At 41.7% G+C, this 27,185-nt stretch overlaps 1 protein-coding gene across 1 annotated transcript; it reads left to right on the top strand.

The window, feature by feature from the left end:
* Positions 1 to 27,185, top strand: LOC119912873 (interferon-induced very large GTPase 1-like). The gene is given in 7 exon segments (XM_038732102.1): positions 1 to 137; positions 335 to 412; positions 555 to 636; positions 731 to 994; positions 1,229 to 1,489; positions 21,942 to 24,781; positions 24,783 to 27,185. Coding segments are annotated over 6 exon segments (5,316 nt in total). The 5' UTR covers positions 1 to 137; positions 335 to 370; the 3' UTR covers positions 26,610 to 27,185.

Here is a 27,185-nt window from a genome sequence, read left to right as displayed (position 1 = left end):
GCCTGCAGTAAGCTGTTGTATTGCCAGGAAAGTGCAGAGCATTAACCTCAGGACAAATACAGTTAGATAATATATTAAAACTCCTGGATAAAAGAACAGATACAATGTTTTACTACAAATGAATCTCTCATACAATGGTAGGTAACACTTAATTATTCATTTATTTAGATTTTTCTTTTTTGAAGACCAGAAATAGGCTTCAAATGTAGGCTTTCCACAGCCTAAAACAGATGCATGACTTAACTAACTATCTGTCCTTTAAGGCTCCAGTTGTGGGATGATTAAAGTATGTGTGTTGGGAAAGAACATGTTACAGGATCCTTTTCTGTTTTAGTGAGAAGCCATTTCAATAATCTGGACCAAGTGTGGGATGGCTGAGAGTGTACACACAATGGAGGACTCTGATGAGGAGGTAAAAAGCTATTTTTTACTCTAAACATAAATAATCAAATAATGTGATATAGGTTGAATAGTCTCGTGTCCAAATCAGTTTGAATGGGATTATGAGTTACACTTCCTTACACTTAAACTGCATATTTTCTCATGTACTAAAGAATTTCTACGATGCATCTGATTCCTTCCTTGATCTTTACTGTGAAGGAGGAGAGTACACTTCACCAACGCCACAGTCTGAATGTAAGTGTGAGTGTCAATGACGGATGTCGTTTAATAACTTGATACGTACTTTAATGTGGAAATATTGAGGAATACTTCACTTTTCTCATGGCAGATGTTCCTCCACCAGGAGAAGTAACAGTTCTCAATGCTGGCCAGGAGACTGTTTCTCTTGGCTTACAACTCACTAATTACTCTGTTGGGTACAGACTGCAAATAGATTACTCCTGTGACACACAGAGAGGCAGTTTGATCTCACAGGACTCCAGCACTGTGAAGGTTGAGGGACTGCATCCTGGGACTGAGTATACTTTCAGCATCATAAGGATTGCAGACAATGGAAATCAAAGCAAAGCAACTTCGCTTTGTGTCTTCACAGGTAAATCTGAAAAACAAATCAACAAAACCTTAAAACACACATGTAGGAAAATGTTGGTGTATTGTCTTTGGGCTCATAACCTATACAAATGTACTTCTACACTGAGATATGAAAAAGTTTATGTTATATGTGTCTTTGTCTTTTACCACACCTTTTGTGGTTTGCTATAAAATGCAGAGAAACATTGACAGAACTTGAATTTCCAGTTATAAATTAATCCTATTTTTCCCACAGAGCCCTGTCCTCCTGTGCAGATAACAGTCGATCACGTCAGCAGTGAGTCACTGTCTCTGAGATGGGACACTCCTCCTGGCGAAGTGGGAAGTTACATTGTGACTTGTAGCAGTGAGGGAGAAATTGTGCAAGAGATGACAACGGACATAAACAACCTGACTCTCAGCAAGCTGAAGCCAGGAGCGTGTTACTCTCTCCAAGTTTCTGCAAAGCTTAGAAGTGGAAGAATAAGCAAGCCAGCCGTAACATCTGCCCACACAAGTGAGTAAAATAAAAATCACAATAAAAAATGATGTATGAATTTTCAAATAAAGCCACAGACTTTTACCACAACTCAGCAAAGGTTTCCAAAAGAAGATTTGAGCTTTGATGTTGAAAAAGCCACCAACACGTAGCTGTTCTCAGGTCGATGTGGGCTTGTAATTAATCATTGAATTATGGATGGCTGCCAGATACAGTATGATTATAAAAAAAATCATGGAAATTTAGCAAATACATGTTCCATTTAACTTTTCCTGTCAGCCAGAAACAGTTTTTGATACCCAGGAGCTGGAGCATTTGTTTTGGGGTGGGCCGGTGAGATTGATAATAATATCAGTATTTCCCACACATCGGCTTTACTTGGGGGGCCGCTCAGGTAAAAGCCGACAAATACAGGGAGAGAGAAAAAGAAAGAGGTAGGATGCTGTTTGCAGCAGAGGTGAATGTGTGTGCTTGTGTGTGGATATTAACTAATGGAAAAGAGAGCAGATTCAAGTATGCTAGCAAGTAAACACTAAAATAAAGGTGGAAAATAAAGTAGAATTAAAATGGTCATTCTGTGGGAAACACTGAATATTTATAAATGCTTAGTTTTTACAGGACTACATTGCAGAGGAGGTTTCATCACTTACACAAGTTTGCTATGGTTATAATGATATGCCTAATAATAATAATAATAATAATAATAATAAAGCATTTGGCCCAGTTGGTATCGACCGGCCTGGTCCTGAAATGGGCTGACCAACTCGATTAGGTTACTAAAATTGACACATTCAGTCAACATCATCAGAGAGAGCGCAACATAATCTGATTGTCAGTAAAGTTCCTTTCTACCATAATCCTTTCCACTTCTGCCATTTACCAGACTTACTTGTTTTTATTCATGTGTATTCCAATGTTGAGAGCAGTGTGTGAGAAAACATTTTTCTGCAATGTTTACATCCTATACTGTGTTCATGAACTAGCATGTTGCTGTAATCAGCACAGCAACAGACCCCTGGTCTTCGGTGCAGTGAGGTAGGATGCTACTGTAAGTCTAGCAGAGACAGGGAGGAGCGTGGTAGAGGTAGGAAGTTCAACATAGGAAGACACACAAATGTTCGGTTTGTAATTAACTCTGCAGTAGAGAAAGACAGTAACAGCAGATAAGCAGACAGAGAGCGCACAGACTCTACAACATAGTCAGATGGACAGCCATTGTTTTAACTGTATGTGTAAATTTGTTATAAACCTGTGCTCTTTAAAAACTATTAAGCATTGTGTGCCAGTCACATACATAAAATGTTACAAATCTGTTACATATGGTAGGCCTACTGCTTATATGATCTCACTATCTGTACACAAATGTAGCCTAAGTAGTGAATGTGTGTTCATGAGTGGGTATGCGTGGTAATGTGGGCTAGTGTGGCTACAGTGCCAGGGCTGAATTTTTGTCCCAGTCCGCCTCTGGTGATACCTCAATGACCAACAGTGTCATGAGCAGTGCTGTAAAGGTACCGTAAAATAAAGGATGAGTAAACCCTTACCGTGGGTAGGGTCACGAGTGGATGGACCGATCTATCTCATAACTAATGTCAAATTAAAGACAATAGTCTTTTTTGTAAATCAGTGTTTGAAATATTATAGTAAACAACAAAACCTTAATATACTTGTAGTTGACAATCAGTCAAATTAAGTTTAATATTTCGAATTTAGCTGGATTTAGTTTAGATTATGCCTCAGTAGTCTCCACAAGAGTCTATAGGTAAAACAACAGGGAGGCAGTGTGTCTATCAGTCACTAATAGCTGCTGACCAGGATAAGGGGGTGAGGAGCGGGGTGGAGGGAGGTCATGGGTAGGACCACTCAAAGCCAATGCAAATACCTTGGGATATCATACTAGCACAAACACACAAAACTAAATATAAAGGGTTCAACATGCATACACAACAAACAATACTCAACCGTGCACTGAAAGGTTGCTACACTAGGTCCTGGATGGAGCCGCTGCACACCCCCTTTTTCTAAATTCTGAAACTCTGGCCAAGGAAAAGGTGAATTTTATGTCTTAAAAAAAACCATGAAACTTTTCATCTAGTTTTAGTTGACAAACATACTCAACATTTTATTCATCCAAAGATTACTTGACAAATATGTAGTAAATGTTGCAGTCTAGTTTTCTACTTCGGAAAACTGAATGGGCCAAATGAAAGGAACAAAGTCAACAACATCACTCTGTCAAGACAGTCAACAACAACTACACTCTGTCTCTGTCAGAGACACAGCTTGCTTGTGCCGAGCAAAATTTATTCGAGGCCAAACCAATTTCCTACATGAAATGCTTTTATTTAAAATAAGTTTAAATAACCATCAGATTTTGCGAATACGACTATGAACTGATTACTTTCCAGAAAACCGGAAACCCAGTAGAATTCTGCAAACTCAGCTCTCGGTCATTACTCCAGTCGTTCCCTGCAGCATTGCTCATTCGACTGCATGGTTGGTCGATCACTGGATCGCTCAGTCCACTTCTTGTGCTGACAGCCAATTCCCTCTCTATGAAAATTAAGGCCAAGTCTGAAAGTCGAGCCTGCCCAGCCATGTTCCTTGAGTAGGTATGGAATGTATGGGCTCCAGCACATAAAATGACCTCTCCACAGAGGCAGTGGATGAAGGTATTGTCAGGATGAGGCATGTGACAGTGTATACTTCTTTCATTCCTTTTTGGAATAAAAAACTGATGAATGTTGGCTTGGCTCTTACCTGCAAAGTCAGACATGCTGTACATGACGTTGAATTCGGGTCTGGTCGAAATATACACCATAGCTATCCATCAAATTTGATAAGGCAGCATTGGGAAAACAGTCACTGTAATGGCTGAAGTGTTATGGATCTAGAAGGGCCAGGAACGCCAGCTTTTTGTGGTCACTAAATCGGTTGTCAATCTGAGTTAGGAGGCTGTCATTTACACTGCAATAAAGCTCCCTGTGCCGTGCGCAAACATCTCCATGAGCCCCATAGCAGCTTCTCAACTCCTTCTTCATGCTGTATGTTATGACGTTAGCAACGGTGCAAATCATTCTGAATTCTGAATCTTTGATGATATGGTGCAGAAAAAAACACCAAATAAACAGAGCAGAGCTCGGCTAAAAACCCCTCTTACTAAAAATACAATTCAATTCAATTCAATTCAATTTTATTTATATAGCACCAAATCACAACAACAGTTATCTCACAGCGCTTTTCATAAAAGAGCAGGTCTAGACCGTACTCTGTGATGTTATTTACAGAAGCCCAACAGTTCCCACCAAGAGCAAGCACTAGGCGACAGAGGCAAGGAAAAACTTCCTTTTAAGAGGCAGAAACCTCGAGCAGAACCATGGCTCAGGGTGGGCGGCCATCTGCCTCGACCGGTTGGGGTGAGAGAGAGAGAGAGAGATGTAAGGAGAGAGAAATGTAAGGAGAGAGAGAGGGGAGGGAGGCAGCCTACACAATATACACACAGAGGTACAGACAGTGAAGGTAATGTTGCTATAGACTAAATGAAAAATGGTACAGATATTTGTAATAGTGTTAATGGTAACCATCGTAATGTTAATGATTATAATAACAATAATAACAATAAGACTAGCAACAATAGTCGTTGCAGTAGAGGTTGTCGAGCAGGAACACGGGGGCAGCAGGTGACCCGCAGCCACAGCTCCAGACTCCACAGCTCCAGAGCCAGAAAACCTGCAGGAAGTGATAGGAGAGAGGAGAGAGACGAGAAAGCACAAGACTACCAGAAAGGGGAGAAGTTGTGTTAGTAACATGCAATAACGGGATAAGATTGCATACAGAGGGAGAGAAAGTAGAGGAGAGAGGAGCTCAGTGCATCATGGGAAATCCCCCGGCAGTCTAGGCCTATAGCAGCATAACTAAGGGATGGTTCAGGACTACCTGAGCCAGCCCTAACTATAAGCTTTATCAAAGAGGAAAGTCTTAAGCCTACTCTTAAATGTGGAGATGGTGTCTGCCTCCTGAACCCAAACTGGAACCTGGTTCCACAGGAGAGGAGCTTGATAGCTGAACGCTCTGGCTCCTAGTCTACTTTTGGAGACTCTAGGAACCACAAGTAACCCTGCATTCTGGGAGCGCAGTGCTCTGGTGGGGTAGTAAGGTACTATGAGCTCTTTAAGATAAGATGGTGCCTGACCATTAAGAGCTTTGTAGGTAAGAAGAATGATTTTAAATTCTATTCTGGATTTTACTGGAAGCCAATGCAAAGAAGCTAAAACAGGAGAAATGTGATCTCTTTTCCTGGTTCCTGTCAGAACACGTGCTGCAGCATTCTGGATCAGCTGAAGATCTTAATGGACTTTTTCGAGCAGCCTGATAATAAGGAATTGCAGTAATCCAGCCTAGAAGTAACAAATGCATGGACTAGTTTTTCTGCATCATTTTTAGACAGGATGTTCCTGATTTTCGCAATATTACGTAGGTGAAAAAAGGCGGTCCTTGAAATTTGCTTAATGTGAGACTTAAACGACATGTCCTGATCAAAGATAACTCCAAGATTCCTCACAGTGGTGCTGGAGGCCAAGGCGATGCCATCCAGGGAAACTATATCTTTAGATAATGCGTCACGGAGGTGCTTAGGCCCCAGAGCAATAACTTCAGTTTTATCTGAGTTTAACATGAGAAAATTACAGGTCATCCAGGTTTTAACATCCTGAAGGCACATTTGAAGTTTAGCTAACTGATGAGTTTCATCTGGCTTGATCGATAGATATAACTGAGTATCATCTGCATAACAATGAAAGCTTATGGAATGTTTCCTGATAATATTGCCTAAAGGAAGCATATATAAAGTGAAGAGGATTGGTCCAAGGACAGATCCTTGAGGAACTCCATGAGTAACTTTGGCGTGCATGGAGGACTCATCATTAACATGTACAAACTGAAATCGATCTGATAAATAGGACTTAAACCAGCTTAGAGCGGTTCCTTTAATGCCAATGAAATATTCCAGTCTCTGCAATAGGATCTGATGTTCAATGGTATCAAATGCAGCACTAAGATCTAATAAAACCAGTACAGAGACAAGTCCTTTGTCTGATGCAATAAGGAGGTCATTAGTAATTTTCACCAGTGCTGTCTCTGTGCTATGATGAGCTCTAAATCCTGACTGAAAATCCTCAAATAAACTATTGCTCTGTAGAAAGTCACACAGCTGTTTAGCAACTGCTTTCTCCAGAACCTTAGAGAGAAATGGAAGGTTAGATATAGGTCTATAGTTGGCTAAAACATCCGGATCAAGTTTGGGCTTTTTCAGAAGAGGTTTAATTACAGCTACTTTAAAGTACTGTGGTACATAGCCTGTTGATAAAGATAGATTGATCATATCTAGTATAGAGGTGCTGACTAAGGGTAGAACATCTTTAAGCAGCCTAGTCGGGATGGGGTCTAAGAGGCAGGTTGATGGTTTAGATGAAGAAATGATTGAAGTTAGTTGGTAAAGATTGAGGGAAGCAAAACAGTCTAAACATGTATCTGGTTCTACAGCTGTTTCTAAGGTTCCTGAGTTAAGAGATAAGTCGGTGCCAATTGAGGGCAGGTCTTGGTGAATTTTGTCTCTAATAGCTAGAATTTTATCATTAAAGAAGCTCATGAAATCGTAACTACTGAGAGCTATGGGAATACTTGGCTCAATAGAGCTGCGACTCTCTGTCAGCCTGGCTACAGTGCTGAAAAGAAACTTTGGGTTGTTCCTATTTTCCTCTATTAATGACGAGTAGTACGCTGCTCTGGCATTACGGAGGGCCTTCCTATAAGTTTTAAGACTATCTTGCCAAATTAAACGAGAATTTTCCACTTTGGTAGAACGCCAATCTCTCAAGTTTCCGTGATATTTGCTTTAATTTGCGAGTTTCAGTATTATACCATGGAGCTAACCGTCTTTGTTTTAGTATTTTCTTTTTTAGAGGGGCTACAGAGTCGAGTGTCATTCGTAGCGAGCCTGCAGCACTATCAACAAGATGATCGATTTGGGAGGGACTGAAATTAGCATAGGAGTCCTCCGTTACTTTGTGACTAGATAATGTATTTAGAGCTGATGGAATCGCATCCTTAAATTTAGCTATGGCACTATCAGACAGACATCTTGTATAGAAATTTTTGCCCAATGGCGAGTAGTTCAGCAATACAAACTCAAAAGTTATCAAACAGTGGTCGGATAAAGAGGGATTCTGTGGGAACACCACTAAATGTTCAATTTCAATACCATACACCAAAACAAGGTCGAGGGTGTGGTTAAAACAGTGAGTCGGTTCATGAACACTCTGAGAGAAGCCAATGGAATCTAACAGAGAGATAAACGCAGTACTAAAGCTGTCATTCTCAACATCCACATGAATATTAAAATCTCCTACAATAATAACTTTGTCCGTTTTAAGGACTAAAGTTGACAAAAACTCTGCAAATTCAGATAAGAATTCAGAATACGGGCCAGGTGCTCGGTACACTATAACAAAAAGAATTGGTTGCAGTGATTTCCAACTTGGGTGCGAAAGACTAAGAACAAGACTTTCAAATGAGTTATAGTTTAGTTTAGGTTTAGAGCTGATTAGTAGGCTAGAGTCGAAGATAGCTGCAACTCCACCTCCTCGGCCTGTGCCTCGAGGAATGTGAGTATTAATATGACTGGGAGGGGTGGATTCATTTAGGCTAACATATTCTCCATCACCCAGCCAGGTTTCAGTAAGACCAAATAAATCAATATCATAATCTGATATTAGTTCATTTACTAGTACACCTTTAGAAGAGAGAGATCTGATGTTTAAGAGTCCACATTTAACTCTCCTATTCGTTTGCACTATTGCTCTTGTGGTTTTAATTTTTATGAGGTTTTTATGCACAGCTCCTCTTCTGTTTACCTTTTTAAATAATTTCGATGGTCGGGGGACAGACACCGTCACTATAGGATTTTCACTAAGTAACTCCTGAAATGGAGGAGCAGAGAAGTGTGTTAGACTGCGACTCTGCGTAGGGTTTTGGGTGGGTAACTGCTGAAAAAGAAGGGCAGAGAAGTGTGTTAAACTGCGACTCTGCCTCCTGGTCTCAACTCTGGGTTGTCATGGATTTGGTCCACTAATAAACTTGGCCAGATTTCTAGAAATGAGAGCTGCTCCTTCCCAAGTGGGATGGATGCCGTCTCTCCGGATCAGACCAGGTCTTCCCCAGAAAGTCTGCCAATGATCTACAAAGCCCATATCGTTTGCTGGACACCACCTCGACAACCAGCGGCGGAATGACGACATGCGGCTATACATGTCATCACTGGTCAGATTTGGCAGGGGTCCAGAGAAAACTACGGTGTCCGACATTGTTTTTGCATATGTACACACCGACTCAACATTAATCTTAGTGACCTCCGATTGGCGTAACCGGGAGTCATTACCGCCGACGTGAATAACAATCTTACTGTATGTACGTTTATCCTTAGCCAGCAGTTTCAAATAAGACTCAATGTCGCCCGCTCTGGCCCCAGGGATGCACTTAACTATGGCCGCTGGCTTCGCTAACTTCACGTTTCTCAAAATGGAGCTGCCAATGATCAGAGTTGGTTTCTCAGCGGGTGTGTCGCTGAGTGGGGAAAATCTGTTAGAAACGTGAACAGGTTGATGATGCCCCGTGGACTTTGAATGCTTACGACTATTCCTCCTTCGGACAGTCACCCAGCCCACCTTTCCTGGCTGCACAGGGGATGCCGGAGGACGGCTACCAGAGGCTAACTCAGGCTGTTCCGCACCGACTACCGGGGACTGGCTTGCTACAGTAGCTAAAGACTGATCTACCAAGGTGCGGAGCCGGACTTCTAAATCACTGAGCCTCGCCTCCATGTCTATAAATAAACTACACTTATTACATGTACCATTACCGCTAAAGGAGGCAGAGGAGTAACTAAACATCTGACACACCGAGCAGGAGAAAGTAGGAGAGAGAGAGGGAGAAGGAGAAGCCATCGCTAGCTGCTAAGCTAAAGTCGCTAACGGCTAAGCTAAATTACTGTAGCGTCAGTTACCAAAACTTTAGAACAACTATGAGATTGAACAGCAGTCACTAAAAGATGGAAAGAACTGTGAGTGCTTAGGCAAAATTACTGTAAAGAATAAGTGTTTAGCGGACAGTTGGCTGCTGTAATCAAATAAATGTAACTGTTATTTAGCGAGAGCAGCACAACACGGTACCAACACACAAGCACCGGAAACGGAAATGAGTCGACACGCTTACCGCAATACGTCAGCAGTACGTCAATACGTCAGCTTTTCTATATAATACATAAAAGATCAATTAAATTTTACACTTAAAATCAGTAAACCCCCAGACAGACCATCATAAAACCCTAACATGCCAGAAGCTGAAACCAGAGAAGAGTCACACACTTTTACAGATTTATTTACTTTATTTTTAATATATATTAGATATTTTTATAGTGACTGATGAACTGTATAATATGAATTTTTCTTTTGTAATTTATTTGTAGCTTTGGCAATATTGTTGTTTTACATTCATGCCAATAAAGCTAGATTGAATTGAATTGATATGCCACTGAACACCATTGATGTGGCGAGGTAAGTGCGCAGGTTGCTCTCATATATACTAAATCCAACAACTCCAGATAATTCCTCTTGTTTGCTGAACCTGCTCCTCCATTGTGACCTGCTTGCCCAAGAACACAACACAGTTAATGAGATGTCCCGGTTCTTCCTTACCTTATTATTATGGACAATGAAATTTCAGCATTGTTGCTGATCTGGCTGCAGCTCTATCCTGGTCCCCCCAAATGTCTTAAGGCGAATAGTAGCTTTCAGATGACTCCTTAATCATAAAATTCATCTTTGGCCCAGGACAGTAAGGCCTAGTAGTCCACACGTACATGGGTATTTTTTAATCAACAGAGTTTTTCCTCCGTCATTTAAAAAAAATCTCTGTCTACATGAAAATGCAAAAACATGCTATCAAGCACTGTCAAGAGCACGCTAAACCAACAGACGGACATATTACCCTAAATGTAAAGCCACATTGGCCAATCAGAGCCTAATAAAATCAGGTATTGTTAGAAGTACTCCAATTTCCACACTTAAGTAAAAGTACAGATACCACATGAAAAATGTTGGAAAATGGGTGGATAAGTCTGCATTGTTGCTCTGCTGGTGTGGTAGTATCCCCTTCAGACTGTGTGACAGACACAGAACCCCATTTGGGAATTTGGGTATGTTAAGACGAGACCAGGAAGCAGAAACCAAAACTAACTGAAACACTTGTGATCAGGCAGAAATCTCACCCAAAATCCACACGTTAACTTCAGCACCTCTCAAACAGAGAGCTTCAGTTTTCAGATGTTTATATTGCAAAACTCCAGCTACCAACTACGTGACCAGTCGGTCACAAACTGGCTGCGACTCGCAGGGCAAAAACAGAGCTGGGCAGGGCAAAAACACTCACACCTGACACCACAGTGCTCTCACTGCAATCCTCCCTCTGTAAGAAGCCTGAATGGAAACCTCTTATAGAAAAATCCCGTGCTGGTTTGAACAGACCTCTGCGCACTCTGGGCAGGAAGTAGGTGGGGCCTCCCTGCGTCGCACAGCCAATCCTCAGCGTGGGTTGGCACAGCCTGCTCAGAATAATAGATACTCACAAACACAGGTACAGACGGGTGCCGGTGGCAGCAGTAACAACTGCAGTGCTTTGGCTCTTCCCACTAAGGTTGACATAATCAGTGAGTTTCTGGCTGCAGATGAGTTATACCTCAGAAATTGTTTTGTAACAGGAAAACTAAACAAATCTTGGTCCTTCAGTTCTTTCGTTATCAGCACCTCCGACAGCAGCCCCCGAATCCCTGCAACTAATGCTGACATGAAAAACTGTTTTATTGGCTCCATCTGGGGAGCTTACAAAGCTTACAGCTCCATTAAGGTGACGACCTTGATTGAAGATACAGTCTTTGTAGCTGCTGTCATCCCTCCACATGTTTTCATAGACAAGGCTCTGTCTGTTTTGTGTTGATATAACTTATAGTCTTCTGGATTATGATAACCCAACAATTGTAATTCTGTCACATTTGTCATTGATAATTCATGTTTTCATTGTGTTTAATGATTATGATAAATTATTACAAAAACAGCCCTAAACCCCATCTAGCTGACATAACACAACTGACAGTTATCGGCTAACACACTGTAATAAAACTCTGTCACAAGTAAAAGAACTGCTTTAAAATATTAATATTAAAATTATTAAAGTAGGTTATTAAAAGTTAAAAAAAAACTTAAATCAGAAAAATGTCCCTTTACTGTTCAGCGATTACAGGCAATAGCTATTGTTGCTTTGGATTATTGTGACCGATGCATTGTAGGCTAAAAGCTAAAAATCTGCTAATTATTTTCTCCACTAATCGACTGATTGTTTGGTTTGTGACACCTTCACAATGCTTGTTGTCCAACCAGCAGTCCAATTAAACCTCAACATTATTGAAAATACATTAATATTATTAAAATAAGTTAAAGGAAACGCAGCAAGTGTTCACATTTGTTGAGCTGGAACCATGAAATATTTTTACATTCAAAATTACTGATATTATTTATTTATTATTTATATTTATTTCAAAATTTACTAATATTTTGTCAATCGTAACTAAAACTGTTACATAGCTAGGATTAGGATTAAGTGCCAAGATGGCGCCGCAGACGGCCGCCTCAGGATTACGCTCCATAGTGCTTTTTGTGTTTTTGTTAATTAACGCTATTTTCTGCCGTCCCTCTCTGTTAACTTTTACTAGAGAAGAGCTCTTAAACATTGGACTTTCAACTGCTCAGACTATTGCACCGCTCATTGTTGACCCTGGAATTATAAATTGGAGGAGCAGGAGCTCTGTTTGGGATCGTCGCAGGGGAAAACGTGCAGGCGCGCTGGTTTAACTGAGACAGCGGGGATTTCGCACTGCGCTCGTTCAATCCACCTGGTGAATGTCCGCTCTCTGGCCAACAAAATGGACAAACTGCTGCTCCTCATCAGAACTAACTCGGACTTCTGCAGATCTGCTGCCCTCTGTTTCCCCGCATATCCCGGACAGTGCACTTCATCTACCAGGATTTAATCTCATCCGTGTTGATCGCGAAAGGGAGCTCACGGGAAAAACACGGGGAGGCGGAATCTGTTTCTACATAAAGGAAGGTTGGTGCACAGATGTCACAGTGTTGAAGAAATCTTGCAGCCCTCACCTAGACACATTATTTATAAACTGTAAACCGTTTTATTCACCGCGGGAGATTTCCTCGTATGTTCTGGTCGCTGTTTACATTCAACCTCAGGCACCTGTGTTAGTGAGGTGTTACTACACCTGGCCGACCAGATAACTAATGTGGAGAAAAAACACCCAGACTCCCTGCTCATTGTTCTTGGGGACAAACAAACCTCAGTCATGAACTTCCAAAGTACAGACACTAAAACACTGGACCACTGCTACACAACGTTAAAGGACGCCTATAACTCCGTTCCCCGTGCAGCCTTGGGACTCTCTGATCACTGTCTGGTTCATCTTATCCCGACACACAGGCAAAAACTGAAATCTGCTAAACCTGTTGTAAAGACTGTGAAAAGATGGACCAACGAGTCAAAGCTGGAGTTACAGGCCTGCTTTGACTGCACTGACTGGAGTGTTTTTGAGGCTGTATCTTACATCAGTGACATCTTACATCAGTTTTTGTGTGCCTTCTAAAACCTTCTGCACACACAACAACCAAAAACCCTGGTTCACAGAGAAACTCAGGCAGTTTCGTCAGACCAAGGAGGAGACCTTCAGAAGTGGGGACAGAGTCTTGTACAACCAGGCCAGGAACACGCTGACTAAAGAGGTCAAAGCTGCAAAGAGGTGCGACGCTGAAAAGCTAAATAACATCTTTGCAGCCAACGTCCCTGCGTCAGTGTGAAGAGGCCTACGGACAATCACAAACTACAAGAGACCATCCCCCAACACTGCTGGCACTCAACAACTGGCAGACGAGCTGAATGGTTTCTACTGTAGGTTTGAAAAGCCCAGTCACACCTCACCATCTTCAAACAGTCACCTTCCCCCTCTGACCTGCACTCAAGATCTTTGAAGAGGATGTGAGCCACCTCTTCCAAAGGCAGAAGATCAGGAAGGCTCCTGGACCTGACGGTGTCTCACCATCCTGCCTGAAAATCTGACCAGCTGGACCATCTTCACTCAGATCTTCACGCGTTCCACACAATCATCCCGGACATCCTCAGCATCAAACTCGCCCAGCTCACTGTGCCAGCCTCCAACTGTCAGTGGATCACAGACTTCCTGACTGACAGGAGTCAGCAGGTGAGGCTGGGAAACATCACATTCAGCACCCAGACTAGCAGCACTGGCGCCCCCCAGGGGTGTGTGGTCTCCCCACTGCTCCTCTCCCTCTACACCAACAAACGCACCTCAGGAGACCCATTTGTCAAACTCCCGACGACACAACGGTCATCGGCCTTATCCGGATGGTGACGAGTCCGGGACGGTGATGAGGTCAGAATAACCTGGAACTTAACACGCTCAAAACTGTGGAGATGACCGTGGACTTCAGGAGGAGCCCCCCCACTCTGCCCCCCATCACCATACTCAACAGTCCTGTGTCTGCTGTGGAATCCTTCAGGTTTCTGGGTTCCACTATATCCCAGGATCTGAAGTGGGAGCCCAATACTGACACCATCATCAAGAAGGCCCAGCAGAGGATGTACTTCCTGCGTCAGCTCAGGAAGCTCAACCTGCCTAAGGAGCTGCTGATCCTGTTCTACACAGCCATCATCCAGTCTGTTCTCTGCACCTCCATCACTGTCTGGTTTGAATCCGCCACCATAAAGGACAGGAGCAGACTACAACGGACAGTCAGGACCACAGAAAAAATCATCGGTGCCAGCCTGCCCTTCATTCAGGACTTATACATTTCCAGAGTCAGGAAACGGGCAGGAAACATCACTGCAGATCCATCTCACCCCGGACACAACCTGTTCCAGCTCCTCCCCTCTGGTAGGCGCTACAGAGCACTGTACGCCAAAACCAACAGACAGAAGCAGTTTCATCCCACAAGCCATCAATCTGATGAACAGCTGATTTCTGACTCACGGTGTCAGGAACAATTCCTGTGCAATAACCCAGTAACTCTGTCTCTAATCAGCCATCTGTTTACTGGTTACCACTTATTATTTATTCACCATTCTCTATTTCAGTGCTGTTCATACTATGTCATATTGAATTTACTGTATACCAATACACCTACCTCAGGTGAAGAGTGAACTAAACCTAACTATTTAAATGTGCTGTCGCTGTAACATAAAAAACTCATAGCAAAATGTGGCAGTCGGGGTGGTCAGGCCATGGTGGACATCTGGGTTGCAGAGAAGGCAGAAGACCCAGTAGTTTACCCAAGTGGAGCTTTATCTCCCTCCCTCCCCTGGCTCACAGGTCTCCAAGGTGCACCCGATCAGCAATCACCTCAACAAAACAAAGATGGTTAACAGTGGTGAGGCGTCACTCCCACAGGGTGGCCTCACTGGATCACACAGGGGCCGTCAAATGAGTGAATGGCTGAATGAATGAGTGAGTGAAATTATTCATCAACACTGTTGAATATGTTTTTAATACATATTATTTAATGAACAAATCTGTTTATATGTAGCAGAGCAATATGTTTGATTGTTTTAGCCCATATGGATCATCAGTGTTTGACACAAAGTCTCTTATCAATATTTATATGTAGCCTATTTTGTGGATATAATCACTTTATCCATTGGTCCATCATTGACTATCAATCCACAGGTATCCATCCTTCCATGATTTGGATGGAAAGACATATCTATCATTGATGGAAATTGGAAAGAGATAATGTCCCACTATGTCTAGGCTTGTATCGGTCCATGTTGGATCATTGGATAAAGGTTAGATAGATGTGTGACTATCTGTTACAGTTAACCCCGCTTATGGGGTAAATCGTAACATTTCACTCCCACGACTGTCAACGCAATAGTAAAAACAGTAGTCCTACAAACAAACATCATGTGTTGGGTAACAGAGATGTGTGTGTTGTTTATATAGTATAATACAATACATCCAATACATAATAGTAATACATCCAATTCACACGGAAGTATGAGCAAGGCTGTAATAACGACTTGTCCTAAAATAAAGAAACATGTAGCCTATGATAGGCTAATATATGTATAAATACATATTAAAAGATATCAAGTTAATGTTTCTGGTGCTGGAGGAAGGATTGGTGTGCTGCTTTGTCCTGGCAGTCCTGTCTTTATTTGAAGAGAGAGTGATGGTAGGTGACTGGGACCAGCCTTGCTACTTCTCGTCAGTCCTCAAAATCTGCACAGGCTCAGATGGGTCTTGCGGAAATTCTGGGAGGTGAGATGAGTCCCAGGTAGAAAAACCGAGAATTAAATTTTTATTTCACTTTACACAAGTATGAACAGTGCAGAGCACTGTCTTTCCCTTATGGTTCATCAAACAGAATAAAATCAAAGGCAGTAAAAAGATCTCAAAGACTCAGAGCTAGAGGAGATGCTTTTTAACTCACAATACTAACTGGGGAACAAACAACCAAACCGCCAAAACACCACGCAATCATCAACATAAATGCGCAAGTGACATCCTCAACCCCCACACTGCATGAGCACCGCGAGACCCAGTGCCCGGCAGCCCTCTGCGTATCCTGCTGCCATGCAAAACCAGCCAAACAAGCAACGAAGCAAAATCAACTAGCTTAGCTACATGTCACCAACAACCCACCCTCCTGTCAACGGCCGAGAACACCAGGAACAAGCCCAGAACAAACCAGTGTTATGCCCATACACACTGCACATCCCGACAACTAACTTTATACTGGCTGACCGAGAAATGAGGGAACACAGATCTGAGGCCAATGAAGCAAACCAAATAATCTTTAATAATCTTTATTTGCAGAGCACTTTTCAAAAACAAGTTACAAAGTGCTTTAACAAGTGTAAAGATAATAAAACAGATAAAAACAAATACAATGATAAAAGCAAGACTAAAGACTAAAATACGCGTTTAAAGTAAGCGTTAGTAAGCGAAGCAAGCATTCAGGATGGTGAGTTTGCATACAAAGTCAATGCAAAGACGCATAGAGCCGCAATTTCCTGTCAGGCAACATGAAGGAATTTTGTTGTTGAATATTTTCAACTGATGAATGATATATCGGAAATTTTAATTGCCTTACAGAATGTTTGTTCTATGTCCATCCATGAGTGGCCCAGGGGGCTTTGATTGATCCATTTTGAGATATATTGTAGTCTATTGGACAGGAAGTAATGAGAACAATTTGGCAGTTCTAAACCACCACAATCTTTTTTTTAAAACTGATTCATGGGGGTTTATTTTTCCACAAAAATTTAGAGATGTTTGAGTCCAGTGATTTAAACCAGACAGCAGAGGGTTGGGTGGGTAACACTGAAAACAGGTAATTGATTTTGGGTAGGATCATCTTCCCATGAGTGATATGGGCAATGATGTCCATTGTACAAGGTCATCCTCTATTGATTTAGGTAAAGGCGTGTAGCTTAGCCATGTCAGTTCTGACAGCCTGGAGGAAATATTGACACCCAGATATTTAATATTCCCAGACTTTAGTGGTGTGGTAGTGTTGTGTACCAACAGTGTGGATTTGTGCATTTTATATCAAATAAATTTGGACTACTCTAAATTCCTTTTCTCTCCCAGAGAGAAGGAGGAGGGGTTTTTATTATCAACCCTCTACAGAGAGCCAAAGCGACTCCAAGGAAGAGTTGAAAGGTTGCTTGCCATAAGTGCTATTCGGGGAAAGTTGATCGTAAAACTGGCCAACTTTGGCAACAGCTGAGATAAGCCTCTCGGTGCCTGAACTGTTAAAATGACAAAGAAACTAAGCAGAGATTACAAACAGCCTATCGGAACTCTTCTTAAGAGAGGGCAGGAAACCCCAAACTGCCCCCCCACACACATGTAACCATGGCAACATACCTTGCTCTTTGTTTAATTATCTCACCTCAAAGGAGATACCCCTTTTCACAGCCCGATATAAATTTGGAAAGAACACCACACTGTAAAAATTATCTAGGTGGTTCAACTTAAAAACTTAAGTTCAATTGCTGCCTAAAAATGTGAGTAAACTCAACTTTAAGAAAAGCTTTGTTTCAACTCATGATGCTACGTTATACAATTTGTTTAATTAATGATAATTTGTTGTTTGAACTTAATACTGTGAGTTTAAACAACTATCTATATTACATTGTCCATTCAAGGAAACTTGCGTTCACTTTTCTAACAAACATACAATTCTACACCCTTCAACTCATAAATTTAAGTTCATAAAGTGGATATAACTACAGTGTTCTAGTTGTCCCAATGTTAGTTAAATGACTCATAGTTTCAGGTTTAAGCAACTTAACCAAATTAATACTACTTTCCATTTCAAGTTAAGGGATTTAAATTCTAAATTTACATCTATAAAGGGCCTTGAAGACAGACCACAACAACAGCACCACTGTGCTATTATCTTCAGTGACTTGTGACGGGGCAGGGTAGCTTGCTGGGGCGCCTGTGCACGCCGCAGTCAAAGTTCAAAATAGCAGCAGATGTCACCTCCTTTCTGAAAGGGCATTAAGGCCGTTGTCTGGAACCCTTTCCACCGGTGGTACTAGTCTTGTTTACCACAGAAGTGTCTATAATTTGGTTGGAATATGAATATATGACTTATCTGCAGTGTATAATTAGCAGGGGTGAGCAAGAACACCAAATCTTCTGCATCTGTACTCAGAATGGCCGGTGCTTAATCTATAAGTGGGCGGTATTAACTGGAAGTTATTTAAGCCTGAAATTTCTATTAGAACTTTATAGATTTATTGGAAAACCATTTACAGAACAGCCTCAGAATTGAGCTTCAGAGAATAGTAATTGATTTTTTTATATTCATATATTTATATGTAACGGTGGGAGACAGAACGGACCCAAACGCAACGCTGAGGGTGAAAAAGAGGTTTATTGAGGAAAAAACAGGCTCGAGGCGAGGGCAGGTGGAAGGAGGGGGAGAGGCAGACGAGGACTCGGGGAACCGAGAAGCTGGAGGAACGGAGGGCACAAGGCTGGAGGCTAGGGGGGAGGCTGGCAGACGGGTAGGTGAGGACACGGAGACGGGGGTCCAGGCGGGGTGCGAGTGGAGAAGCCGGGGGGGTGTCGTGGAGGCGGCGAGAGGAGGAGGCAGGCGAGCGAGCCCGGCTGGCCGAGCTGGGAGGCAGAGGTGAGTGAACCTGGCGGGGAAAAACAGAGAGACAGGGTTAGTAGGCAAGAGGACAAGAGGCAAAAGGAGTATAAGAAATAAAGCCAGAACGAAGCGGCGACACCAGGTCAAGAGCTGCGACGATCGAGCGAGGGTGGAGTGGAAAGCCGGGGTAGATATACTGGCAGTGATGAGGCTGATGGCTGGCAGGTGCGGCGGCCGGGGATGGAGGTAAACGAGGTGCAGGTGTGGGTAGCCAGCCGGGCTCCGGAGCAGGGAGGGAGAGAGCACACACACAGAGAGAGAGGAGGCACAGGAGAAACCAGAATGTGAGGGAAAGGAGAAACAGGACACTCACCGACAGCCGGGCTGCCACCGCGACATTTATAGTTTATAACAAAACAGATATTGACACATTTTACTCTGATGATACTCATAGAAAGTATCTGTACCGGATACTCGTTTTAACCGAGTACTTGCTTAACCCTAATAATTAGTTGATTATGTATATGTTTTTCTCAAACTCAAAAGACGCAGCATCTAGGCAATCCTCATACTGTCGCCTTTTTTTTCAACTGATAACTTACATACGTAAGTTTAATCTACACGACAAAAGTGTCAAATAGTCAACAAAATGAATTAATGCAAGTTTTAAACTGTTGTTCTGTTTAACCAATAATCCTTGCTAAGTTAGTAGCGGCGTTTGCCTCCATTTGAGTAGTTACGTTACCTTGTTGTTTGTTTAAAGAATCTAAATGAGTTAATTTTGTAGTGTTTTAATTTTCAGCAAGGTTAATGACATTCCTTCATTTTATGTATAACCAACACTTTCTGACAACTCCTTTAGAAATGTTGATAAAGAAATGTCATCCTATACTCGATTAATTTCTAGCTCAAATTTAAGGTTAAAAATGACTAAATTCCCCAGCTCCTGAGAAGATTGTGTTAGGATTGATCAGAGCTATCCTCATGTAACCCGAGCTTCCCCCAAGTGGACAAAATAAGTATTACATGCCATCATCTGAAATGCCATTAATGTACAAATGTCACGCTGTATTTACTTGTCCATAATCTGATGCGATTCGTGTAGCTTGCCTATATTCTCTAAGAACGTGTAACCGCCAGTATATCCAGAAAGCTAGTTAAATTCTTCTCCTCTGTGATTCATTCCGAAATGCTTCCTCATAGTTTAACTAACATTGTGTTCCTTTTTACCAAGTGGTTAAAACTAAGAACAGTACAGCCGTGTGACAATTAAGGTTTGATTGTGGGAAGATATTTGATTACAATACGTGCAAATAGATTTTCTTTTTTTTATAGACATATTAAAACTTAAGAAGACAGTCTTCTCCGCCGGAAACAAGCCCTCAGGGAAACAAAAGGCTACCCTCTGGGAACCATGCCCCAACCAACAAAAGCGCAACACACGCTGTCGTTCACGCTCTTGAGCCTTCTCTCTTGTCCTCTGCTGGCTCCTGGCCTCTTCAAACTGCGCGTCGGCACGTGCCCAGCACGCCGCATCTCCAGGCTCAGCTAAGGCCTTTGTTCGTTTCCCAGCCACACATGCTAAGCGCAGCGACATTGATTTTTCCCTCGTTTTCAAGCAACTTACTTGTTTTTATTTTCTTTCTTTTGTTTTGTTAAAAGTTATCAGTCCGTTAAGTTACACTTGTTAATTCAAGAACGACCAAGTTCTTTTTAAGCTTTATGCGTTGAGCTAAGCCCACAGAGGTCGGACGCTGCCACGTGGCAAACCAGCAGTAACAAAGGACACCTGAAAGGACAGCCTAATTGCCAGACCGAGGACGGCCAACCCTTGAGGGTTTTTCTTCATTCCAGACACGGAGAACCCCGGAGAATTCCCTAGCAAAAAGCCGGGAAAGGGGCAGCTAGCAACCGGGACCGGCAACAGGCCAAGGCAGACAGCTGACCCACCGTAAGGCAAAACAAGGCATTCTGTGATCAGTGATGTCTAATAGTTGTTAATCCATTATCTTTAGTCGTCAAACTCCTAGACAAATTTAATCGAGTTAGTATCATCTAAATAATAAAATAAACCTATGTTTACAAAAATACCCGTGTACGTGTGAACAGGACATTCTGTTTCAAAAGGGTTCCTGGCTTTACTCCTTTAATCCTCAGTGATGTTATTATTAAGTAATTTTCTCACCTCTTTCCAGTCGTTTTACTACCAATTCCAGTCTGTCCATTAGATTCTGATATTTATTGTGCACAAATTTTAATTTTGCAACACTAGAGAATACTTTTGGTGTTGTCAAAATATAAGGTCTGATTCTGTGGTTTTGTTGAAGTATCTTGATCTGTACCTTGGACAGACAGATTACTGACTGTCTAACCCACATCAACATGGGCATTGGCCACTAGAGGGCCAACAAAATTTGAGAGATGACCACAGATTTATCTGTCTGCTGTTTTCAGAAGGCCTGGTCCATTATAGTAGTGCTTTTTTTAGGCATTTTGTCTTCATTACAAATGCATGAATTCTAGACTTAGTTACCAGTTTAGTAGGTCTAACTAGCTAAAGCAAATGCAGTCTAATAATACAAAAAATCCACAAGTAATTCTTAATGAAGATTTAGTATTTGTTGAAAATGTTTATGGCTTGATCAACATTTTGGAGGCTTGTGTTTAGGGTGCTGTTTAACTTATACTGAGAGGGTTTTTCTAATATTTAATCCATTTACCTGACGCTTTTATCCAGAACGACTTACAATTGCTGTACATGTCAGAGGTCACACATCTATGGAGCAACTATGGGTTAAGTGTGCTCAGGGACACAATGGTGGATGTCTCACAGTGGGAATCAAACTCTGGTCTCCCACATCAAGCATCTTATCTATGCACCACCCCCTAATCCACCCTGATTTATATAAATGAGGACAATTGAGGACAACTGTGGACAATTCGTCCAGCATAGCAGCATCCAAGAACCATAAAGTTGAATCAACAACACTATTTAAAAAACATGATAATATCTCTGTGTTTAGGGCTGTTATATTAGACTGCATTACTTATCTCCAGGTGTGCCCTAATAAACAGAATCCAGTATCTTGAATGTAAGTAATTTTGATCCATGCTTTAGAAAATTTAAATAACCAGTTATGGGTTAATAATCACTGTTTTCATGTTTGCAGAGACAGACCTAGAGAGCTTAATGGAGGATCTGGGGTTGGAGCACCACTACACCCTGTGCACAATTCTTCAGATTGACCAGAAGACCATTTCTGATGAACCTGCCAAGTGTAATTCAGATCTTCAATGGTATTTTCTAAAGAAATTGATGATGGTAAATGCGACTGCTAGAAATGTGAAATGTACATCAGAATGTGAATCAAACTGTGAAGATCTGTCAGGAAATACGGAGTTAAATCTTCATAATCTGGTGAACAGTACAGATTCAGGTGACATGCTAAACCCCCTTGACATAATCACTGCTCTCTTTCTGTGTTCTGATGGTTTTGTACAACAGGAAATGGCACTCAAAATGTCTATGTGTCAGTTTTCTGTGCCTCTGCTGCTTCCTAATTGTGACACAAAGCAGTGCACACTCATGCTTTGGGCCATGAGAGACATTGTGAAAAAGTACAGACCTCAGAAACTGTTAGAATCCAAGGGTTTTATTGAAGACAGGATTGTTGTCTCTGAACTTCCAATGATATCATTTGTGAGACTGGGGGAGTGCTCATTGTCCAAGTCTGAGACCCTCAATAAGCTTCTCAGCAATTCTCAGCAGTACCATGACACATTTATTCACCGTAACATGGAGTGTGGTGACAGTTCAAGGAGAATATCCAATGGATTGGCTGAAGTTACTTGGTACCTTCCTTGTGGGAACAAAAACTTGGATATTTTCAGTGAGCCTGTAGCTGTAGCTAACCTTCGTGGGGACATTGCTTCCTTTGAAACACAATTTTCTTTTTTGTGTCAGACATCTGCAGCAGTGTTTGTGTTCTTTGACAATTTGGACTCTGAGTGCGAGCTGCTTATCAACCAACACCACAAGGCACAGATCTTCTTAGTGGGCAACCATCAAAGCCAGAGCTTCAGTTTAGATGCTCTTACTAGGTTAGCGAGAAAGTTGGGTTTGACTAACAGCAACATCCTTTTGAAGGCTAAGCACATGAATAATGCAGACTTCATCAAACATCTGCGGAAAACAGTCAGCAATGTAGTTGAGAACACAAAGATGAAGATGGGGATTGAGCAGATGGCTGACATTGCCCATGAATTAGGTATCTTGGTGGATGAGGACTGTGCAGAGTGCCAGACTGCCAAGAAAAATGCAGATGCCATCACTGCAGAAATTCAAGACACCCTTAAATACAAAGAAGCTCAGCTTCCCTTGCAGGGCCAAATATGGAAGGAACTGACTCTCGTAGAGAAGGAAGAATTTCGCCTTCGAAAAGTTGGGTCTGAAAACATAGAAAAGTACAAAAGTGATCTTCAGATACAGAAAATAAAACTTCGGGAAAAACAGAACTCTTATGACATGTCAAACGCTATGACATGTTTCATCAACGCAATATCAAGCCCAGGGATAGAGAGGAGCTATTTCCTGAAATGGATGCGAATGAACCTCGATAACCTGTCTCGAGAAAAACTGTCTGGCCTCAGGGAGCAGTACAAAAAGAAATGTGAAAATTCTGAAAACAAAGAGGAGATCAAAGAAATTGACAGACAACTTTCCAACAGCTCACTGGGGACTGAACACTTCTTCCGTGAAATGGGTCAGATCTATGAAGCTTCAGTTTCCCTTCCAGAAACAGACCCATCACGTCAACAATTACAGCATCTGCCCAGACTATGCGCAGAATTGTTGCTTGATGGATTTCCCCTTGAGCTTGTAGATGGAGATGCATCCAACATACCTCTCAGATGGGTGAGTGACGTTCTCTCTCAGCTCAATGACTTGGTGTCTCCTAAGAGCAAGATACTGGTAGTCACAGTTCTTGGAGTTCAGAGCACAGGAAAGTCCACTCTCCTCAACACCATGTTTGGAGTGCAGTTTGCAGTCAGCAGTGGTCGATGCACTCGAGGTGCGTTTATGTTGCTGATCAGAATCAATGAAGATGTCAAAAAAGAACTCAACTGTGACTTCATGGTGATCATTGACACTGAGGGCTTAAAGTCACCAGAGCTTGCTCAACTGGACAATAGCCATGAGCACGACAACGAGCTTGCAACACTTGTTGTGGGGCTGAGTGATATCACCATCATCAATATTGCAATGGAGAATTCAACAGAAATGAAGGACATCCTACAAATAGTTGTGCATGCTTTTCTCAGGATGAAAGAGGTGGGCAAAAAGCCCAAATGTATGTTTGTTCACCAGAATGTGTCAGATGTTTCAGCCCATGACAAGAACTTACGAGACAGGAAACTGCTCTTGCAGCAGCTAAACGAGATGACCCAGGCAGCAGCCAAGATGGAAAAGAAAGAGGAGAACAAGAGCTTCACTGATGTGATGGAGTACAGTCCCGACACTGGGAACTGGTACATTCCTGGACTCTGGAATGGAAACCCACCAATGGCACCAGTCAATGCAGGGTACAGTGAGGCCGTTTATGAGCTCAAGAAGAACATCATCCAAATTTTGGGAAGGTGTGAGTCATCTGCTAATAATATCATGGAGTTTACCGAGTGGATGAAAAGCCTGTGGAATGCAGTAAAGCATGAAAACTTCATCTTCAGCTTCAGAAACAGCCTAGTGGCTGATGCATACATGAGGCTGTGCACAGAGTTCAACAAATGGGAATGGGAATTCAAAAAAGAAATGTATTCATGGGTTACAAATGCTGAAACAAGAATTTCAAATTTCGGCACAGTTGCTGTGAAATCTGAGTTATCTGACATGAAAGAACTTCTCACTCTTTTGAAAAGTGAAGCTTGCACAGAGCTGACTAAATGGGAGTCAAAAATTCTTGGAAATTTAAAACAGTACTTTGAGCAAACAGAGGGTCATGTGTATCTAGTTTGAAGGATACAAAGAGGAATTTGCAAGCAGTGCAAAGAGCCTTCGTCGAGAAATGGAGAGCTCTGTATATAATCAACTCACAGCAGCAGCTGACATCAGACAGGGAATGACAGAACTTGACAGAATCAAGGAGAACCACACAAAAGAATTAGAGGGGAGAGTGCGTCAGCTGATTGAGGAATGTCGGGGAAGAAAAGTCCAGATGACAGACAAAGAGCTAGACCAAGAATTTGATAAGATGTGGGATAAAATAGTAGAGGAACTATCTTTTTCTAAACAAAAGGCCAAAAATGTCTTCACAAATGTCTCCTTGTACCTCAGAGAAAATCTATCATGTAAGGGGAGTCATGCATGTGAATTATTAAGTCAAAAAAGGCTGAAAGATTGTGGACTGATTCCTTTCAAATATACAGTGGAAGGAAATTGGAACCAGTTAAAACACAAAGCCTGCCAGTTGTTCAACATTAAAGATCATGTGATGGCTTCACAGAACATGGCTGACAGCATCATAGATGCTTGCACACAGTTTGTGACTGAAAAAATGGAAAGGAAAAACAATTACCATGACACTTACATCCAGGAGATCCTACACATGATTGATGAGCGGCTGCAGAACAGTCAGAGTGTTAAGACCACTGAGTTTGAAGTTTCTCTAAAACAGCACATCTGTGGAGTTGCAGCCAGACAGTTTCAGAAAATGCATGAAGATTTCATACGTGCTAATGATCCTTACAGATGTCTGAATCGAAACAAAGAAAAGTTTTGTGTTGATTTCAAAGACGTGTTCCATGAACGAGACCAGTGCCAGAAGAAGGCAGAAGAATTCACAAGCCGCTGCTTGAGGCCTGCAGTCGAAGACTTTGTCAACCGTTCATTGGGTCCTGATATTATTGGTGAAATGCTGACACAGTTTCCATTCAGCACACGAATGTTCTTCCAGTATTCAGTTTTACTGGATTTGCTCTCAAAGGATGACTTTGAAAACTATAAGAGCTACATTTGCTCATATGAGGATCATGTAAAGAAATGGACACACAAACAAATAAAAGAACACTTTTCAAAGGGTGATAAAGTTTTTGAGTTTGAGGATCGGCATGTTCTGTCAAGTATCAGCAGCATAAATGATGCTATCAACAAAGCTAAAACAGAAAAGAGTGGTAACATGAAGACATTTGTTGAAGATGTCTGTCAAGAACTTGGTGATAAACTGGTCATTTCCCAGGATGCTCTTGGTGCTTTCATGATCCTGAACAATGCCGACCAGGAACAGTTTGCTCACTGGCTCACTGAGTGTGTGAAGGACATGGCACAGGCTCTTACAGAGAAGTTTAAAACAGAAACCATCCAAATGAAACTGAAAAATCTTCATGTGAAGCCCCAGAACGAGCTTTTCACCCAGGTGATTGGATGTGGGAAACAGTGTCCATTCTGCAAAGCTCCTTGTGACGCAGGAGCAAGTAAACATGGAGCGCACTTTGCTAAACTACATCGGCCAGAGGGTCTGGGTAGATTCAGGTGGGATGGGACAGAAAAACTTGTCATTGACATATGCTCGTCCTTGGTGAACAGTGATATGCGTTTTTGCTGTGATGCTACAAAAGGTGAATGGCACCCTTACAGGAACTACAGAGAAATTTTCCCAGACTGGATAATCCAGTCAGATGTAAGTTTAGAGGCGTCAGACTACTGGAAATATGTACTGGCAAAGTTCAACAAGGAGTTTGCTGAAGCATATAATGCAGAGCCTGCTGATATTCCTGAAACTTGGAAAACAATCACACATAAGCAAGCAGAAGCGAGCCTCAAAGAGTCGTTTAACATGAAGTGAGAGAACACATGCTTTGTGGTTACAGAGGTGCACATGTTCCTCCATACATTCAGAAGAAAATCACAAGTTGTAACATGGTTAAAGATAGTATCAGTAGACACATGTTTTATGTGTTTATGTGTTTCATGTTTATTAAAAATAATCTGCTTTACCTGTAAGTGTTTACTACATTTTAAAATACTTTCTTTATTGTACATGTTAGGAGCACGTTAGAAACATACCAAATGTTTCCAATTTGATTAAATCTGACTTTGAATTCATCAATTTTGTGTGACAGATGAAGTCATCATATTGCCACTTCGAAAATGTACAGTTAATCAAAGTAGTAGTAGTAAAGCGATTTTTTCTTTTATCATATATGATCTGATATGAAATCTTTTATTGATGGTTTTTGTGAAGTATCTGATGTCACGTATTTACATTTTATTTTAATAGGATAGGCGATTGTTTGCTTGGAATTCACAATCTGTTTTTGTTTCTGTGAAGTACCTGATGCAAAATATTGTATGAAATGTGTAGCAGACCTAAAAATTTTTAATTATGCATTTTAATAAATTTATGAGAATTGATACCCAA

This window comes from Micropterus salmoides, unplaced genomic scaffold (genome assembly GCF_014851395.1).
Source record: "Micropterus salmoides isolate LMB-PRFRI ecotype aquatic unplaced genomic scaffold, ASM1485139v1 Ms_hic_scaffold_2, whole genome shotgun sequence".
NCBI lineage: Eukaryota > Metazoa > Chordata > Actinopteri > Centrarchiformes > Centrarchidae > Micropterus > Micropterus salmoides.
The sequence above is the reverse complement of the archived record's forward strand: the minus strand, read 5'-3'. Positions and strand labels throughout refer to the sequence as shown.